Genomic DNA, 20,462 nt, shown 5'->3' with positions numbered 1-20,462 from the left:
GCTCCCCCATCTGCTGAGAATTATTTCCACTCAATAAAACCTTGCATTCATTCTTCAATCAAGCCCACGTGTGATCTGATTCTTTGGGTACACTAAGGCAAGAAACCCAGGATACAGAAAGCCTCTGTCCTTGCAATAAGGCAGGGGCCTCATTGAGCTGATTAACACAAGCTGCCTATAGACAGCTCAACTGAACGAACACCCTGTAACACACACCCACTGGGGCTTCGGCTGTAAACATTCGCCCTTAGACATTGCCCGGGGTCAGAGCCCCACAACCTGCCCGTCTGCATGCTCTCCCAGAGGTGTGAGCGGCAGAGAACCAAAGAAGCAAGCCACATGCCTATCGCATGCCCTGCCAGGGGGATAAGCGAACCTGCCCCGTTTCAGCAGTATACGTACCATTGTGTGTGCAGGCATGCACGTGTGTGTACACGACAGGGGGCGTGGGGCTGTATCAAGAGATGGAGAGAGAGAGAAACAAGGCCCTCCAAACTGGGGTGAAGGGGAACAATAGAAAAGCAGCCTGGAAAATGTTCTTTCTATGTAAACCAATATGTATGCACGTAAAGACAAAGGAAGTCACCAAACTTCAAATGATGTCATTTTTTGAGGAAAATATTTTTTAATTGACATAATAATTGTCCATATTTATGGGGTACATAGTGCTGGTTTTATACATATAAAGTATAGTAACCAGATCAGGTAATTAGCACATCCATTATCTCAAACGTTTGTCATTTCTTTGTGTTGGGAACATTCAATATCCTCCTTCTAGCTATTTGAAACTCTGTATCATTATTAACTAATGGTCATCCTACAGTGCTATAGAACAGGAGAACTTCTTCCTTTTATCTAGCTGTAATTTGTATCCTTTAACACAGGGGTCCCCAACCCCCACCAGAGCATTACCGCCTGAGCTCCAACTCCTGTCAGATCAGTGGCATTAGATTCTTGTAGGAGTGTGAACCCTACTGTGAACTGCACGTGCAAGGGATGGAAGTTCCAAACTCCACATGAGAATCTAATGCCTGATGATCTGTGGTGGAACAGTTTCATCCTGAAACCATTCCCGCTCCCCACCTTCCCCATGCCCTGTCCATGGAAAACTTGTCTTCCACAAAACCAGTCACTGGTGCCAAAAAGGTTGGGAACCGCTGCTTTAACAAATCACTCCCTGTCCTTCCCTTCCCCCAACAAAATGATGTAATTTTAGATGCTATTTGCTTTCTTCCTACTTCCCACCACATTGTACTTAAATGTTTTAATTAATCATAAAAAGTAAAGCTGCTCTTACTGTGAGCAAAGAGCTGGGAAATGAAGAAGTGGAGGCAAGTACAGACAACTCTTTCAAGAAGTTCCCCCCACCTTACTTTTTTTTTTTTTTTTTGACAAGGAGCAAAGAAATTGCAGGCACCTGAGCACAAGTGAGGTCAGGAAGAGGTTACTGAATATGGGTGGAAATAATCCAGTAGCTAGGAGAAACTGATGATACAGGAGGAAAGAGGTAATCGCTGGATCAAAATCCTCGAGTCAGCAAGAAAGAATTAGATCTTGTGCTGAAAACTAAGAATTGAATATTTCGTGAAAGTTCATTACTCATGAACTCTGGCTTCCCTCCTGTCACAGTGGTAGGTAGGCTCGCAGGAAGATCAGTGGTTCCTGGAGGCCATGAGATTGTCCCTCACAAGTCTCCCACTGCAGGAGTGTAATTGACCCAGAGCATCAGCTGCTGCCCTCTGAAACTCATCACCACATTTGCACCAAGCCCGCAGCCCCTCAGGCTGTTCCCTACCTGTGACCGAGTGCAGTGAGGAAACTAAGGAAGACCCAGTGCTGGTAGACACAGGACTCTTATCAGCCCGGCTCAAGGACTCCCGAAGGTGTTACCAAACCTTCCTTAGATTGCACGGCAGTTTAGGCAACTCTATCCAATCTCAATCTGCACCATTTCTCTCCCGCGCTCTCTCTCTGGTAAGTCTCTCAACTTCCACAGCTCTTTATTTCCTTTCACACAAGTATTTCCCTTCATGAAATCCTTGCACGCTGAATCCCATGTTAGTAACTGTTTCTCAGAGGACCTGGATTAGCACAAGTCATAAGTGAGCGGTCTGAGAAATCAGGCGTCAGATGGTAATTTGGGACTGGCTCACCCAGCACCCAGAAGGCAGACAGGAAGCCATCCTAAGGGATATGTGGTCAGCGATAGTCCTTGGCTGTAGGTGATGGTTCAGTTTTTAATGTTTTCATTGATAGTGACCCGAGAAAACGTCCTGGTGGAGGGGAAAGCTATGGCAGGTGCAATGGCAAAGGGATTTGAAAAACATGGGGATCACAAAGACATGATTGAGTTATACTAATGACCTGCACAAAGTGGAGACCGAGAGCCATAGCAGCTAATGGAGATAAGAATAAAAAGCAGTGTCTCTTATAAAGAGGTCATCGTCACCAATAGTAAAAAGGCAGACACAATTGAACACTAAGCTGAAGACCTGGGAGTCACAGGGCTCCAGAAACGTTTGCACACAGCTACTTTAGGTCTGTTACTGGGCGGTTGAGGCCCTGGTAGAGAAAACTTTTGATCCTAAAAACTAGGACAGGAAAATCTGGATGGATGCCTCTGAAGGTGTTGAGCTCTGCAACCTCCACCCCTCCCACCCGCCTCTGGGCACGCAGAGATGGCCCACTGCTCCCTATCAAGGGCTAGCCCTTTTGCTGTACTACAAGATGCTGCAGAAGCCTCGGCCTCACAGGGCGACAGGTGCCCCCCCACCTACAAGGCTGTTGGTTAATGTCTACAATAATAATAACAAACAAGAATGAAAGAAGAGGCTGAGGGACATTGCCCCAATAAAAAGTCATGGTCCCTTGCTCAGTCCCGAGACCCAGAGTACATTTTCAGACCCAGAACCCATTGACTGAAGAGGCGGCCAGGTTCCCAGGAAGAAGGATCCTGCAACACTGTGGCAAGTATTATATATACTGTGACAATTCCCCCAGAGACCTGTGGCTGTTTACTCAGGTGACTTTCCTGGGGAAAGAGGAATAAGCAGACATTTTGAGGACTATTACACACAGGTCTCAGTTGACATTAATACCCGGAGACCCAAAGTGTCATCAAGCCTCCCCTTTAGAGTGAGGGCCTATGAGAGCCACAGTGGCTCCACCCACCCCGGGGCCTTTCCCAGTCTCCAAAGCACATACTTAGAATTATATACTTGGCCGTGGGAGTAACGCCCACATCGAGGCCCTTGGTTTGTGAAGCAGGAGCAATCAGAGTGGGAAAAGCCAAATAGAAACCTCTGAAACTGGCCCCTCCACAAACCCCGACAAAGTGAGAAAACTGTTATTCTGGCGGGTTGCAGGGGGAGGCAGATATTATTACCATCATTAAAGACCTAAAAGATGCAGGGTTGGTGGTCCCTGTTGTATCTTTGTTTAATTGCCAGTCTGCAGAAAACAGATGGATCCTGGAGAATGACTGTTGACTCCCGCAGACTCAACCAGGTAATAGCACCAGTTGCAGCTGGTGTGCCAGATATGGTGTCACTGCTAGGGCGGATTCATCAGACCTTGGGTATATGGGCATGCAACTACTGACTCTGCAAATCTGTTCTTTTCCATCCCAGTGAGAAAAGAGGATGAGAAACCGTTCACATTCACATCAACAACAATATTCAATGATCTACCTATTCTATGGAATTTCTAAGTAGATATCCTCATTTAGATAACAAACTGACAAAGCAAGTTCATGTCTGGTCTGATCGCGGTAGAACAGATGCCATGGTAGACTAGATGCCTGGGTGCCATGTTGTTGTGGCATCAATGTTGTACCCATTAAGAATGGAAAAGGCACCAGGGAAGCTGACTGCCCAAGTTTCAACAAGGATGACCTCCATCTTGTCACCAATAGGGGATCATGTTCTTGGAGACGAGGGAGGCACAGAATTGAGAAGTGAGCTATGTTGAACCCTTACCACCTATCTAGGGAAAGTTATTTGTCTTGCCTGAAATATAACCTCCAGATATAGACTAGCAAAGCATTATCAAAAACCTAGCCAATCACATTTCACTTTCATTTGAACAACCTGGTACAATTACCAATGGCTTCAAAAGTCAAGTATATCAATTCCAATTATGCATAACTTCATAACTAAAGACGTCTAAGACAAAGAGCACCATTGTCCCCTGAATTGTCTAACTAGGCTATCTTCTCAGGGACCTGGTCATTTTGAAGTGGAAAATAAACAGTTTCAAGATCTACTGGAGAATTCATATGCCCATCTTCTAACACTGCACTGTATATCCAAATCTTGCAGTAAGTGTAGTCAACCAATAACAACTGATCTAACAGAGGATGGGGCATGGGGAGTAGGGTGGGGGGAGCTGAGAATGACCTCTCAAATATTTCTCATGGTGGAGCAGACAGGAAACCAGCAGGGGTCTGGAACACATAAGCCATTCTTCACTCTGGCTACCACCTCAGTGGAGGTGACAGAATTTTATATAGCCACCTGTGGTAGCCAGCTTCCAGGATGGGCTCCAGTGATCCCTGTACTCACACCCTTGTGTAGTATCACCTCATATTGCTCCAGAGTTGGTCAGTATGATCCACAGAATATAGCAAAAGTAAGGGTAGGTCACTTCTGAGACCAGGTTATAAAACACTGCAGCTTTCTTGTTGATGACTCTCCCATTGTGTTTTGGATCAATTGCTCTGGGAGGAACAGCTACCATGTCATAAGCAGCCCTACAGACAGGCCCATGTGGTGATAAACTAAAGCCTCCTGCCAGCTGATCTGTCAGTGAGCTTGGAAGCAGATCCTCAGGCCCCAGTCAAACCATCAGATGACTGCAGCTCCACCAGAGACTCAAAGCCAGAAACACCCACCTAAACCGCTCTTGGATTCCTGACCTTCAGAAACTGTTTTAAGCTGCTACGTTTTGGGGTAATTTGGAACAGAACAATAAATAAAACACAGACTCAGTTCATCTCTACAACACAGAGAGCAATAAGCTTTAAAATTAATTTTCCTTTATAATGGTTTGGGCAGCTTAGATCTCCCCCAGGCTACCTAAGAAATAGTGATCTTCTAGGCTTTGCTTTCTGTTGCCAGGGCCTCTCTATCTAGGGAGGGATATTGGCGGGAAACTGGAAGGCAGGAGGAGGAGGGACTTCCTGTTTTCTACCTTCCGGTCAGCAGGAATGTAGGCAGGCTCCTTCATCTAGCAGCAGTAGCGCTTGATTTCAGCAGCGGTGGATAATTCCTAGCTCGAAGTTTTTTAAACTTTCCAGGCCGATGTCATTGTGCCCCTTTAGAAATACCAGAGACCAGCAGTTCTCCTCTTCAGGGTTTGCAATTCCAGCTTAATAGGGCTCTCCTGCAAGCTTCAAAAATCTTTCAATTCTGACCTCTTTATTCCCCCAGACCTAAGTGTCCTAGCTGCTTCTAGCTTTCTGACACCTCAGTGTTCCCTTTTTGTTTCAGCCCTCTAATTCCCAATTTACAATTCTGTATACTAAATTCTCTTTGTTCATCCGTTTCTTGACAACCACCTCAAATAAGTCTGCATGTTATGTTCTACTACTGTCTCCTTCAATTTAAATTACAAAATTATGAGTGAATATTTATATTCTATTGTATATTATGTAATAGAATAATTCTATATATAAGAATTTATATTATATATTTTATTATACGATATATGTAACTATATTCTTTTCTTTCACTGGATTATAAGCTTCATGAGGGTAGGGTCATGTCTGTTCTATCATAGTGAATTAGTGATACAGATATATAATACATAATATATATAAATAAAATGTAATATATAATACAGATTATATATTATAATATGTAATATAAGAATATTATTATATAAGTATAATATATTTTTGGCCAGGCGCAGTGACTCATACCTGTAATCCCAGCACTTTTGGAGGCCTGGAGGCCGAGGCAGGGGGATCACCTGAGGTGAGCTCGAGACTAGCTTGACCAACATGGAGAAACCCGGTCTCTACCAAAAATACAAAAAAAATTAGCCGGGCGTGGTGGCAGGCACCTGTAATCCCAGCTACTTGGGAGGTTGAGGCAGAAGAATCGCTTGAACCCGAGAGGCGGAGGTTGTGGTGAGCCAAGATTGCACCACTACACTCCAGCCTGGGCAACAAGAGTGAAACTCCATCTCAAAAAAAAAAAAAAAAAGAAGAATATATTTTTATATTACATTTATTTTACATATATGTAAGAATATATATATTCTTCTCTGTGTTTCACTGGATTGTAAGCTTCATGAGAGTAGGATCATGTCTGTTCTATCACAGGTGAATTAGTGACGCAGAGGCTGACACATCAAAGGTACTCATTTAACACTTGTTCAATGAATGAAGGATGGATGATTCATTATTGATGGATCAATACCTGAATTACATGAGCAGCATAACTCATTCCATCATTAGATGATGAATTCTATTTTGTACCTGATGAATTCAAAGTAACCATGGGCCATCCTGTGTGGCAGGGCAGAATCCCAGCCCCCCGGAGATGTTCACATCCTAATCTCCAGAATCTGTGGCTGTTGCCTTTCATAGGAAGAAAGGACTTAGCAGGTATGATTAAGGATCTTGAGATGGAGGGAGAATCCTCAGTTATCAGGTGGGCCCAATCTAATCACAAGGCTCTTCATAAGTAAGAAGGAGAAACAAGGGAGTCAGAGAAGACATGATGATGGAAATGGCGCGTGGGGTGGGGGGTGGGGGGTGGGCACTGGAGTGACGGGGCCATGAGCCATGAGCCAAGGAATGAGGGCAGCCTCTAGAACCTGGGAAAGCAAGGAAGCAGATTGTCCCCTAGAGTCTCCAGAAGGAACACAGCCCTTGATGTTAACCCAGGGACACCCATTTTGGACTTCTGATCTCTAGAACTATAAGAAAATAAGTTTCTGTTATTTTAAACCACTAAGTTTGTGGCAATTTGCAGCCAAGGGAAACCAACACATCCTGTTAGAGAAGTCCAAGAGGCTGTAGGTTATACTGGCCTAGCACTCTGGAGAGAGAAGAGCACCGAAGATGGAGACATGCGGCTCTTCAGTATACATGCAACAGTTACAGCTGAGAGTGGATGAGATCACAAAGGGCAAAGGGAGTGTGTACAGTAAGAGTTAAAGTGAATCTATGGTTTCAGCCCTCAGGGGACTGCAGCCAGGACTAAATAAGGTGCAAACGCACAGTGCCTTTTCCCCACCTTTCACAGGAAAAAGGGCTTAGCAGATGTGATTACGTAGTTTGTAATTGCTTAAGGTGGGGAGGAACACCACGGTAGGAAAGAGAAGCAAGGCAGCGGATACACCAAAAACAGGTTTTAGAACTTTGTCAACAACCTTCCAGAGGACAGTCAAATAATGATGTGCACAGCATTTACTGTCCCCCAACACTACCTGACAAACCATATTTTCCAAGTTTACTTATTTCCTCTATTTTACATCACCTTCTGTCTCTCCAAACTCCCTATGCCCCTCTCCTCACGTCTTACTCTTTGAAGACATTCTTGCCTCATAATTCATTGAGAAAATAAAAGTAAATCAGGAATAAACACCCTCATTTCCTACACTCCCGTATTTCTAACCTGCCTACCTGTCTCCATGCCTTCTATGCCGTAACTGTGCACCTGCATCTGCCTTCTGTGCCATCACTACAGATGAAGCATCCCCCCTACTAAACAGCAACCATTAACTTGTGTCCTGGATCCCTCTCCCTTCTTTGCCCTTGCAAATCTTTCCCTCTCCTATATCAATTTTTCTCCCTTTACATGCAAGTATGCCTCAGCATCTCCCATCTTCAAAATGCCCTCCATTGACCACACCGCCTTATCCAGCTGTTGCCCCCAAGTTGTCTCCCTTTTGTCACCTTACATTTGCTTCTCAAACTGTTAAAGCAGTTATTTAAATCTCACTCCTCCCAGAGACCGCTCACGTCAAAGCTACCAGTGATTTCTATATTGCTGAATCCAATAGTCTTGACATCAATGTTATCATGTTCTTTCTGATTTTCCTCCTGCCTCCGTGCTTCCTCTTCATCCTTTACTTGACCTCTACATGGTGAAGGGCCCTAGAGCTTTGTTCTTGGCCCACTTCTTTTTAGCTACACATATTCCTAGGTCATCCAACCAAGCCCCAAGTCTATAATGGCCATGACTCCAGTTTATTCAAATGTCTACTACTTGGCAGTCATGGATGTCTAAAAGGCATCTCCAACTTAGCATGACCAAACCATAACTCTTGATTTCCCTCCCCCCAGCCTGCTCCTCCCCAAAATGTTTCACATCTTAGAAGTGCCAGGACTATCCACTCAGTTCCCCAAGTCAAAAATCTAGAAGTTATTCTCGAATCCTCTCTCCCTAACCAACTCAACATCTAACCCATTAGCAAGTTCCACAGACTTTACTCCAAAATATTTAAACTCTAATTATTTCGGTCTCCACCACTATCAGCCACAACGAAGCCACTTGCTGGCATGCACTTCTGGAACAGCAGCATCCAATTGGTGGACTCGATTAACTTTCGCCACATAACCACCCCCAAAACTTTGTGACTTAAAACATTATTTCTCACATTCTGTGGGTTGGCTGGTCAGTTCGTCCGATCAGTGTGGTTGTGGCCAGGGAAGGATAGTCCGGGAGAGCTTCACATGTTCGCAGTTGGTTGGTTGTCAGCTGGATGTGGGCCGTGACTTGACCACGTGTCCCTCATCATCCATCAGGCTAGCCCACACTCATTCCTAAGATGGTGGTCACAGGACTCCCAAGTTCAGCAAGAGGGCAAGCCCCAACTCACAAGTGTTTTTTAAGCCTCTGCTTGCATGATGTTAATGTCCCACGTCCACAGCAAGTCACAGTCCAGTGCAGTCAGTGGGGGTAGACACCACCAAAGAGTATAATTTGGGAGACTGGAAATAATTTGTGGCTATTTTCACAATCTGCCACACTCATCTCCCTATTTCCACCTCCTTTGCCTCTGTGAAATCCATTTTCCACACAGCAACCCAAGTAATCATTTTTAAACACACGCACACTCATTTCACTCCCTGGTCCAAACTTATGGCTTCGTTTAAAATACAACCCCTGTTATGAATTTTAAAATCCTTCCGGGATCTGGCCTCTGCCTACCTGCCCAGCTCATCTAGTACCGTCGACTCCTTGCCTATTGTGTCCCAGCAAGAGTGATCTTTTGTTTCCTTGAATACAGAAAACTCCTTCATGCCTCAGATCTTTGCATTTGTTCCCTTTGACTGAAATACTCCTCCCCCTCATATTTGCGGAGCTGGCTTTGTCATTCACATTTCAGCTTAAAACTCATTACAGCGATCTTCCCCGTGCAGCCAATTTAAGAATGACTTCACCTTACTTAAATTTTCTGCAAAGCACATACCAGTGATATTTTGTTTGTCCCTGTTCCTGTTTATCACGGCATTCCCGAGGGCCTACAACACTGCCTGGCACATAGGAAGCACATAACAAACATTTGTTGAATTAATGCAGAGCTGCATACTACGTCCCAGGACTGTGCTAAGCTACGGTTACTGTACCCTTCCCATCTCAGCAGGATAGTTTCACAAAATGTAAATTCCACATTGAGGATTAATTGGATGCACGTTACACCTCATCCCACACCAGTAACTCGTCTTCCTCTGTTTCCCCACCACTCCGCTTGCCAAATAAAAAGTGAGGAGGCATTTGGAAAACTTAGGGTCATCACTCTGGTCTTTTGCCACATTTCGCTGGCTTCATCGAGCTCAACGCAACATGAACTACTAAAAGCAGCAGCACCTGCGATGAGAGGGTGAATGAAGGTAGGAGATTTCACCGCCCGCGGGCGGCAAGGGATCTGCCGCAGCTCTAAAGCACTGCATGCTGGGAGTTGTAGTCTCCCGGGGAGGCCTGGTCTGGTAGGACCGGGGCCCCCGCGGCATGCAGGGAGTTGTAGTCGAAGGGCTGTTGAGACTCCGCCTCTGCACTTATAGTAGCAAGGGGGATCCTCACTGCGTGCTGGGAACTGTAGTCTTCCTGGGTCCCCGTTCCTCCAGGACGCGGAGGCGCCGGAGTTGCCGCCATTTTACGTCCCGAGGTGCGCCGGCCGAGAACCAGAGCGCAGGCGGGCTCAGTCCTGGCGCCGGGCCGGCCCCGCCCCCGGGGCGCCTGGCGCCCGCCCCTTGCTCAAGCCCCGCCTTTCCCCACGTGTCTGCCGCCTAGGGGAGGTGCCTCAGCCGGAGCGGGCCGCCAACGGTCCGGCCCCGTCCGCACAGAGGCTCCTGTCGGCGGCGCCCGGGAGCGGCTCGGCTGCCCGATGCTTCCGCCCCGGCTGCCGCGGGCCGGGCTGTACGCTTAGTGCCCGGCTCAGGCCCCCTGAAGCGCCCGCGGGGGTGAGCGCGGCCTCCGGCCCCGCGGAGACGGAGCGGCTTGAGGACGAGGCGGCGGCCGCGGGGAGGAGGATGGGGGCTAACCAGTTAGTGGTGCTCAACGTGTACGACATGGTGAGTGCGGCCCCTGGCGGCCCCGAGCCCTGGCCCAGGCCGGCTTCCTCTCGCCCGTGGGGCTCGGACCCCGGCCCCAGGCGCTTCCTGCCTGGCGTCTCCGCCTCCAGCCTAGTTCTCGGGGGAAGCCGGGGGTAAAGGAGGGAGTATTGTTATTTTTTAATCCTCGCTCTCGTCGACGCTCCGGGGAACCCAGTCAGCCCGAGGGTTTTGGCCAAAGCTCGGGTGGGCTTGAACCTCTCCCATCCGCTCAGCTTGGCCCCGACCCCGGCTCTGGGCCCGACCCCTTGGCCGACGTGCAGTGTCCTTTCGGCAAAGCTTCCGTTGCGTTTCCAACCCCACTTGCCGGCCCCCGGGGCTGCCCCAGGACCCCCGTCCCGACCGCCTGCGCTCCCAGCTCCTCTGCTTCTGCCGAACTGGACATCTCTCTCCATGGCTGCGTCTTCAAAGACTCCCAAGCCCCTCTAAGTCCAGAAAGTCACAGCTTTCGGGTGCCCGTGCTAGAATCTCTTCAAAGGTGAACAGGAGCCAACACACCCTTTCCTTGTGTGTTAGAGGCAACCTCGTTAAAATATGAATGAGGCTAACATTTCTCAAGAAAGTAGCCCAGCTGAATTATTTAGAGATCCCGGTGGTGCTCGTTTCCTACACTCTGAAGACCACTTTCCAGGTGAAGCAACAGGTGACGTGACCACGGGAGAGGGAAGGGAAGAAGTTGTTTATTGTATCGTCTAACTTTGGAGTATGGCAAGCACGCAGAATCGAGTCCAAGAACTGGTTTGCCTGATTTTTGCAGGGAAATGCCCCCAGAAAAAAGCACCCGGTGGAGAATTGTCGTTGCGGTTAGACGCATGTTTGGGTGTGTTTGCTTGCTTTGTTCTGTAGAATGGGTTTTTGTTCTGTAGAATGGATTAGTACCTCTGACTGCAGTGCTGAACATTCCTTGTAAGTTGACTGACAAATGAAAAATTGCCCGTCGTTATTTTTGTTGGCTTAAAGATGCAGGAGAGCAGAAATACTACAGGCCAAGAGTCTTATACAGTTCTAAACTTTGTATTCCCTTGTATTATTTATAAGTTTCTAAATTTACAGTGTTATTATATCTTGGGTAGAGTGGGATTTCTCATGCCATATCTGGGAATTGTGTCAGAAGGGTGTAGGAACTGCCTGCCACTTGAGATGAGTCCTCTGTTGAATTCTGATGTGAGCCTGGAGATGAAAGGAGATGAGTTAACGTGCTGAGAAAAGTGGAACAGGACAGAAAAAGTTGAAGAGGAGAATAAGCCAAACAAAAGATCCTAGAAAACCATGGCACTTTGTAAGTTCTGTGGCCTGTGTCACTGGTTGAGAAATAATTCTCTGGATTTAAACTTTTTGTGTTCAGCTGAACACCTTTATCTTTCAAGACTCTTAACTGCCCTTTTACTTTTTCTGTGCACACCCCCCCCAATCTGAATTTGGTTTGTTTTTTATTCATGAGGGCTATTACTGTCTTTCAGAATATATTCTGCTCTTGAGATCACAGTGTGCCTTTTCTCCTAGATTATTAAACAAACCCGTTTATAAATTAGGAGTATACAGTGGCCAGAAGCCATGGTTTCAGAGCCTAAAAGAATTTGTGAGAATAGAGGAAGAGAGTTTTACCTTTTATATGAAAACGAAAATGCATGTTTTGGCATATAGTGGGCTTCTTTACACTTGAGGCATTCTGTGATACAGGAAAATCTGCAAATTGTGGTCGATTGGGAAAAGCTAGAGATGGTATTCAGTATTTTCGAAGGGAGGACTGTTCTGAACGATGTTAAAATATTGACTAATGAGCAAGATCTTATTCTTCACATCAAGTTTGTAAAATAGGTAGTTAGAGAAGCAGCAGACAGGGGAGAGAGTAAGTGATCTGCCTAAACAACTAAAAATATAATCTAGAATTTGTAGACCAAAATCTGATTCACTATCTTCTCTACTAATTCCTGCACTTACGTCTTTATATTGCTTTTGCCTGTGAACAGGAGATGAAGCATATGAATGTTTATCGGAATGATAAATAGTTGAATTCTTAGACTTTTAATAAACTTGGTCTTACATGTTCTTTTGAGGGCTTGGAGTGTTTTATGTCACTAATTCAGCAACCTACCATTACTTATTATTTTTGACCTGGTAGAAGCCACAAGGATGAGTTAACTGTCCTTTCTTCTTTAAGGAATTTAGAGTATTGTAGAGGAGATACACAACAGTGGCAACAATTCAAGACAGAATAGCATGGTTTTGATAAGAGCAGACAAGGATGCAAAGGAGGAGACTATGTAGTTGTAGGATCAGGGAATGCTGAAAAATCAAAGGTATGAAACTTGAAGAATGGGTAGCATCCACAAGGGCAGAGAACAATTGACGTGAACAAAATGGCAGGAATAGGGAAAGCGCAGGTGGGATTTGGGAACTATCAGCTGGTCCAGTATAACTAGAGTAGAGCATAAATGAAAGGAGACAAAACTGAAAGTTTGATTAGAACTTCTTTAGTCAGATGAGTTGTGGGCTTGGGTGAAGGGCTGAGGGGGCTCCTTGAGCCAGCAGAACCATTTAAGGTTTTCATGGAGGGGAACAGTGTGATCAGTTGTTTAGATTGAGATACAAATTTTGGTCTGTTATACTAATTTTTCTCAGGTCAGTTTTGGTTTTTGAAATATTTTTGTTTGATGCCAAGGGTAAATTCCTTTTATCTTTGGTAATTCTTCCTATTCATCAGAGATGCTTTGGATGAGGGTTGCTGTTGTCTGTATAGGCCTAGTACATCAGCTGTCTGGTTCCAACTCTGTAAATATGAAAATCAACCTTAGGGATGCCCTTATAATCATGGTTATAGGGACCTCTTGCCATGTGTCCTTGTGTCTCTTTGTTAGATTGTCACCCGTTCCAGTTCTGATTGTATTTTTCTATTCTCTAGATTGGGCTGCTGCGGATCATTTCTTTTCTTCCATAACTCTGCCGTATGCATGAAAATAATTCTATTGGGGGTCACCAGTATTAACTTCCTTCTCATGGAAGAAGAGTGTGATCCTCAGAAGGTTACTTAATTATGCATCGTGTTCCTATTGCTTGCTGCCTTATCAGTGATTATGTTCCTCTGTGTACTTTGGAGTAATCTACCACCAATAAAAACGTCCTGGAGCTACTTTCTGAGTCGTGGGAATGAGCTTGTTCACGTATTCCTAATTGACTGGCACACATAGCAAAGCAGGTGACTCAGATTAGTTTCAAATACTGAGACAAATCTCTGGTGTAGTCATTTTAACAGTCTTCATTTTTCATAGATCCAGATTTTGTGCTTTTCAGGTTATCTTGACTAATGAATTTTTATAAAATAAAAATATGCAGGTATTTGATAATGTTTGTAAATTCATTGTGTTAACAAGTTTCTACCAGTTTTATTTATTTATTTTATTTATTTGTTTTCTCACTCTGTCACCCAGGCTGGAGTGCAGTGGTGCGATCTCGGCTCACAGCAACCTCTGCCTCCCCAGTTCAAGTGATTCTCCCGCCTCAGCCTGCCAAGTAGCCGGGATTACAGGCACCTGCCATCATGCCCGGCTAATTTTTGTATTTTTGTAGAGGTGGGTTTCACCAAGTTGGCTAGGCTTTTCTCAAATTCCTGTCCTCAAGTGATCCGCCCGCCTCAGCCTCCCAAAGTTCTGGGATTATAGGCATGAGCCACTGTGCCCAGCCCGTACCAATTTTATTATAAAGTAGTACCTATACATCTTCAAAGTCTTTAAAGAATAGAAAAGAACCACTTTCTAGGACACTTCAAATAAGGACATTTTTGGCTGGACTCCGTTCTTTTGACGCCTGTCTCCATTAGACTCCTCCAACAGAGTCAGGTCAGGCAGGTGTGGTAGATCCGATTTCTCATACATCTGCAGATCTAATTCAGACTTTTTGAACAAGTTCCAGAATCACACATCGCACCTAAATGGTTCCTTCGTATCTCAAATCAACATGTCCAGGAACAAACTTCTTCCCTGTCCTCCTGTCCACAGCGCACGTTCTTCCTCTTGCCCCTGCCACTGCCCAAAAAGCCACCACTTTTGTTGTAGTTTCCCAAACCGGAAACCTGGGAGTAAACTTAAATTCTTCTTTATTATAAACCCTTCACAGTCAGTCAGCTGGCCCTGTCTCTTTGTTTTAGTTTGGTTGATTCTGTCTGAAAGCAACAGAGAGCTTGAGAGTCAGTGGCTTAAGCTGGAAGGATACTTAAGTCCAGAGATAAACAGGCCCTGGATTAGTTCAGCAGCTCAGCTGTGCCATCAAGAACCCGGACTTGCCATCCTTTTACTCTACCATCCTCAGCACGTTGGCTTTTGCCCTTGGTTCGTCCTCTCATAATTGTAAAGTAACTGCCATAGCACCAAATAGTATCCTCAGTCAGCAGTATGTGAAGGAAGATGGAAGAAGATAGGGTCATTTTCTACATGCACCTCTGTTCTTTTAATAGAAAGGAAAAACTTACCAGAGCCCCACTCCTTCCCCGAAGAGATTATCTAGAATTGGCTGGTGTGCAACTGTGATGAAGCTGAGTAAGTGGATATCTGGTGTTTCTAACCTTTATGGTGAGTTGTGGGTGAGGAAGGCAAAAAGTTGGAAATGGCAATTTGATGGGAACCTATGATGTCTGTCACATATTTTACTTTCTGGATATTGTTTAAATTGGTTACTTTATCCCCATTTCCACTAATGCTTCTCAAGTTCAGGCCCTCATCTCTATTCATATAATAGCCTCCTTACGAGTTTCAGTCTCTAGTATTACTTCATTTTAATCCTTCCTCCATTCTGTTACCAAAGTAACCTTTCTGAAACATAACCAGGATAAAGTGTAATGCACTTTATGATGTGGCCCCTGGCTGACAGTTAAAGGTCCATTTCCCTCTTCTATATAACAGTCTTTATTCTCACACAGTGCAATTTTTTAGCTGTCCAAACAGGCTATATCACATCCCCATATCTTTATGCATGCCCATCCTTCTGTCTGGAGTGGCGTTGTCCAGCATTGATCACCTGCAACCTCCTGCTTGCTCCTCCTGGCTGTAGCTTAGTCTTTATTCCTGAGACTTGAGTGAACTCCTATGCCCTAGTTGTGCTTCGTGCCTGTCTCCATTACTGCGTATACTATCCCGTGCATCCCACCAGACTGTGACTTCTCCGATAGCGCCATACTATGACCAGTGTCTAGAACAGGGCCTGTCACTAGATCATGTTCTAGAAATATCCGCTCAATGAGTGGGGCTTTAGCTGGTTTTTATTAGGAGAGTTGCCAGTACTTAAATGGCATGAAAAGATCATGTGATCTTCCTCTTTGTGCCAAATGCCTATTTCTGGTGTTTTTTTCTTGTACCTTTGCTTAAGTGCATTGCTAGATTTTAGCTTTGATTGTTGGACTAGGGTGTCCAGATGAAGGGGAGGGGAGGATTATAGGAATGGGACAGAAAAAATCAAATAGTTTTCTTTGACAAAACTTAAAATCCTATGGGACTAGACTGAGGAAATGTTTTTAATAAGTTTATTTCTTGACATTGGATCTTAATTACTCTTTGGAAGATAATCTTTCCGAAAACATTGTCAGTTCCTGAATTTTAACATAAATTAACTAGTTAATAGGAATAATAGGAGCTGGTCATCCATCTTTTTTTTTTTTTAAACGGTAAGGAATTTACCTTAATTTACTTGTATCAATATGCTTCTTGGGCAAATAGTGACCCATGAGTCTAGCTAAACAAAAGGACAATTGTACATCTGCCCTCCTACATTATTTATGGCATTGTCCTCTTTTCTTTTTTAGGGGGGAGGGTGGTGGGGGAAGCTAGTATGTATGAGAAAAGAATTCAGTTTCCATACATATGTACATTTGTTTTCTATTGCAGCAATAACAAGTTGCCAAAAACTTAGTAGTTTAAAACAACACAAATTTATCATCTCACACTTATGTAAATCAGAAGACCAGGTGGGTTAGCCCAGTTCCTCTGCTATAGTCTTCACAAGCCCAAGATCAAGGTGTTAGGCTCTGGGGGCAAATTTGCTTCCAAGCTCATTCAGATTGTTAACAGAATTCAGTTGCTTATATTTGTAGGTCTGAGGTCCCATTCCTTCCTGCTGTCAGCTGGGATCCTCTCTCAGTTGCTTCAAGTGTCATCCAGTCCTCCATCTTCAGACCAGCAATGGTGTGTGGAATCCTTATGCTTCAAATATCTCTGACTTCACTTTCCTCCACATCTGTCCTACCTCCAGCCACAGAAAGTTTTCTGTTTTTAAGAGGCCAGGTAATTGAGACCCACCCAGATATTCCAGGATAATTTCCTGATATTGAGGTCCATAATTTCAATGACATCTGCAAAGTCTCTTTGCTATGTAACATGTTCACAGGTTCTGGGAACATTCTGGGGAGTCATTCTGCTACAGTGCCATCTATGAAAGGTGTTTTATAAACCCAAAAATGTTCAGTTAAAAATTGTTTCATCATAGCAGTCACTCGACTTGGCATAGAATAAATATTGACCTAGTAACTTAAAATGGAAAATTTGAAGTATTTGAAAAATACAACTCAGATGCCAGTAGGGTCCAAGCGTATTGGTGACTAAAACCCCTTCAGACTTGCAGTGGCATACCATTCCACTGTATATCAGTTCCATGGCCACATTTATAATGGTGGATAAAGTTAACAAAACGTTTGAAACTTGTAAATCAGATACTTTAAAAATACCAGAGAGCCTACTATTTAGATGAATTCTTTGTTTTATGGATTTTTCTTTTTTTGTTGTTTTTTTGTTGTTGTTGTTTTGAGACAGCGGTCGCCCAGGTTGGAGTGCAGCAGCGCCATCTCTGCTCACTGCAACCTCCGCCTCCTGGATTCAAGCAATTTTCCTGCCTCAGCCTCCAGAGTAGCTAGGACTACAGGCGTGCACCACCACGCCCAGCTAGTTTTTTTGTATTTTTAGTAGAGGCAGGGTTTCACCATGCTGGCCACACTGGTCTCAGTCTCCTGACCTCATGATCCACCTGCCTCGGCCGCCCAAAGTGCTGGGATTACAGGCGTGAGCCACCGCACCCGGTCGGATTTTTCTTAAGATGGGATGTACTTACACTTTCCGTTTGTTGACTGTCGAATTCTCTACAAGATTATTTGAATTCCAAAGCAACATTATTGTGTAAATGTCAGCCAGTTGGTTCATAAAATGTAAAGTGAGAAACTGCCAAGATAATCTTAAACTGTAAGAAAGGCAAAAATAATAATAAAAGGACAATGGGATGCAGGAAAATAATTTTGTTTTAGTTTATCTGGAATGCATTTTGGTATAGATGTGACAGTAACTTAAAAACAATAAATTAAAAATCAACTAATTGGCCCCACATTATTTGAAATAAGTCTTTCCTCTCTAAATTGTGATGTCATCCTTAATCATAATACTAAATTCTTACCCATACGGAATTGTTGATTCTAGCCTTATTACCACACTATTTTAATTATTATACTTTCACGTTATATTTGGAATCTGATTAGGCCGGTTTCCCTTTACTATTATTCCAAAGCTTTATTGGCCTTCATTTCCTTTTCTAGGAGTACTTTGTAAGGCTCGCTGAAAAAAATTCCATAGGTTTTTGTTTTGTTTTAATTGTGTTAAAATACACATAACATAAAATTTACGTTTTTAACTATACAATCTACTGTGTTAGGTATATGCACATTTTTGTGCAACCAGTCTTCAGAACTTTTTTATCTTGCAAAACTGAGACTCTATACCCACTAAACAACAACTCCCCATTTCTCCCTCCCCTCAGTCCCTGGTAATCATCATTCTGCTTTCTGTCTCTGTGCATTTGACTAGATAACCTCATTTAAGTGAAATAATACAGTATTTGTTTTGTGACTGGCTTATTTCACTTAGCATAGTCCTCAGGGTTTATCTATGTTGCAGCATGTATCAAAATTTCCTTCCTTTTTAAGGCTGAATAATATTCCACTGTGTATGTATATGCCACAGAAATCAAGCTAATTTTCTTTTTTTTATTATTATACTTTAAGTTCTAGGGTACATGTGCACAATGTGCAGGTTTGTTACATATGTATACATGTGCCGTGTTGGTGTGCTGCACCCATTAACTCATCATTCACATTAGGTATATCTCCTAATGCTATCCCTCCCCCCTCCCCCCACCCCACCACAGGCCCCGGTGTGTGATGTTCCCCTTCCTGTGTCCAAGTGTTCTCCTTGTTCAATTCCCACCTATGAGTGAGAACATGTGGTGTTCGGTTTTTTGTCCTTGTGATAGTTTGCTGAGAATGATGGTTTCCAGCTTCATCCATGTCCCTACAAAGGACATGAACTCATCATTTTTTATGGCTGCATAGTATTCCATGGTGTGTATGTGCCACATTTTCTTAATCCAGTCTATCATTGATGGACATTTGGGTTGGTTCCAAGTCTTTGCTATTGTGAATAGTGCCGCAGTAAACATACGTGTGCATGTGTCTTTATAGCAGCATGATTTATAATCCTTTGGGTACATACCCAGTAATGGGATGGCTGGGTCAAATGGTATTTCTAGTTCTAGATCCCTGAGGAATGGCCACACTGACTTCCACAATGGTTGAACTAGTTTACAGTCCCACAACAGTGTAAAAGTGTTCCTATTTCTCCACATCCTCTCCAGCACCTGTTGTTTCCTGACTTTTTAATGATCGCCATTCTAACTGGTGTGAGAAGGTATCTCATTGTGGTTTTGATTTGCATTTCTCTGATGGCCAGTGATGATGAGCATTTTTTCACGTGTCTTTTGGCTGCATAAATGTCTTCTTTTGAGAAGTGTCTGTTCATATCCTTTGCCCACTTGTTGATGGGGTTGTTTTTTTTTTCTAAATCAAGCTAATTTTCAGTGTCATTGGACACAGGTTACTTCCATCCTTTGGCTGTTATGAATAATGGTGTGTGAACATGGGTTTATAAAAATAAAAATGTCTATTCAAGTCCTGCTTTCGATTTTTTTGGATATATACCCAGAAGTCCATAGATTTTTTTAATTGGGCTTGCACTAAACTTATAAATTAACTTGGGAAGAACTGACATCTTTTCTATCATATTCTTCCCCCCACCCCCATTGATGAAAACAGGAAGTTTTTTGTTTTTTGAAATTTTTATCCAGAAAATAGTTAAATAATGCCAAACTCATCTATCTAAACTGTCTATTAAACAGAATAAAGCTAATAAATAAAATATATGAGATAGTAAGTGGTAATTAGTGCTAAAGAGGAAAGTAAAGCAAAGAAGGGGAGGGACAGTGTAAGTCAGGATGGTATAGTTACCGGTTACTGCAGTTTCAAAGAGAGTGGTCAAGAAAGGCCTCACTAAGAAGGCATTCCTGAAAGGTGAAGTATACCATGTAGAAAGGAGAAAGTGTTCCAGACAGAGGGTAAGCAAACATCAAGGCTGTAAATCGGGCCACATGCTACCTGTTAAGTAAATGTACAGCAAGAAACGAGAAGTTTTTAAGGAATTGCTGATTTAAGTTCTCAGGTAGATTCAGGAGGATCATTGAAAATAGAACAAGCAGTACCACCAGAAAGGGAAAAATCTGGGATTAGGATAGATTCCACAAAAATGCAAAGCACCATTTCCTAATTTTTAACTAGAAAGGGAGTTAGATTGGGAACTAAAGAGAAAACAACAAGATTTAGAAAGTCAGAAATTCAAGTAGAAGGGTCAAAAGGATCAAGTGATAGGCAAAACTTTTTAAAAGTTAGGACCATTCAACCAAAGCCTGGTTTAACTTGCAGGGTTTTTTTTTCTTTTTTTTGACACGGAGTCTCGCTCTGTCGCCCAGGCTGGCATCCGTCTCGGCTCAGTGCAAGCTCCGCCTCCTGGGTTCACGCCATTCTTCTGCCTCAGCCTTC

At 43.8% G+C, this 20,462-nt stretch overlaps 1 protein-coding gene across 2 annotated transcripts in view; it reads left to right on the top strand.

The window, feature by feature from the left end:
• Window positions 1-7,497: 7,497 nt before the first annotated feature.
• The window catches only part of DESI2 (desumoylating isopeptidase 2), a 58,864-nt gene continuing 45,899 nt past the window's right edge, over window positions 7,498-20,462 (top strand). The window contains exon 1 of one of the 2 annotated variants that reach the window (XM_003807991.6): window positions 7,498-10,528. In XM_003807991.6, coding sequence (XP_003808039.1) covers window positions 10,487-10,528 — 42 coding nt within the window. In that variant the 5' untranslated portion in view covers window positions 7,498-10,486. Of the gene's footprint in view, window positions 11,199-20,462 lie in introns of both variants that reach the window. The other variant, XM_008960092.5, reaches the window with a different exon arrangement.

Source organism: Pan paniscus, chromosome 1 (assembly GCF_029289425.2).
Source record: "Pan paniscus chromosome 1, NHGRI_mPanPan1-v2.0_pri, whole genome shotgun sequence".
NCBI classification, from domain to species: Eukaryota; Metazoa; Chordata; class Mammalia; order Primates; family Hominidae; genus Pan; species Pan paniscus.
Note: the sequence above shows the minus strand (reverse complement) of the source record. Positions and strands in the feature narration are given on the sequence as shown.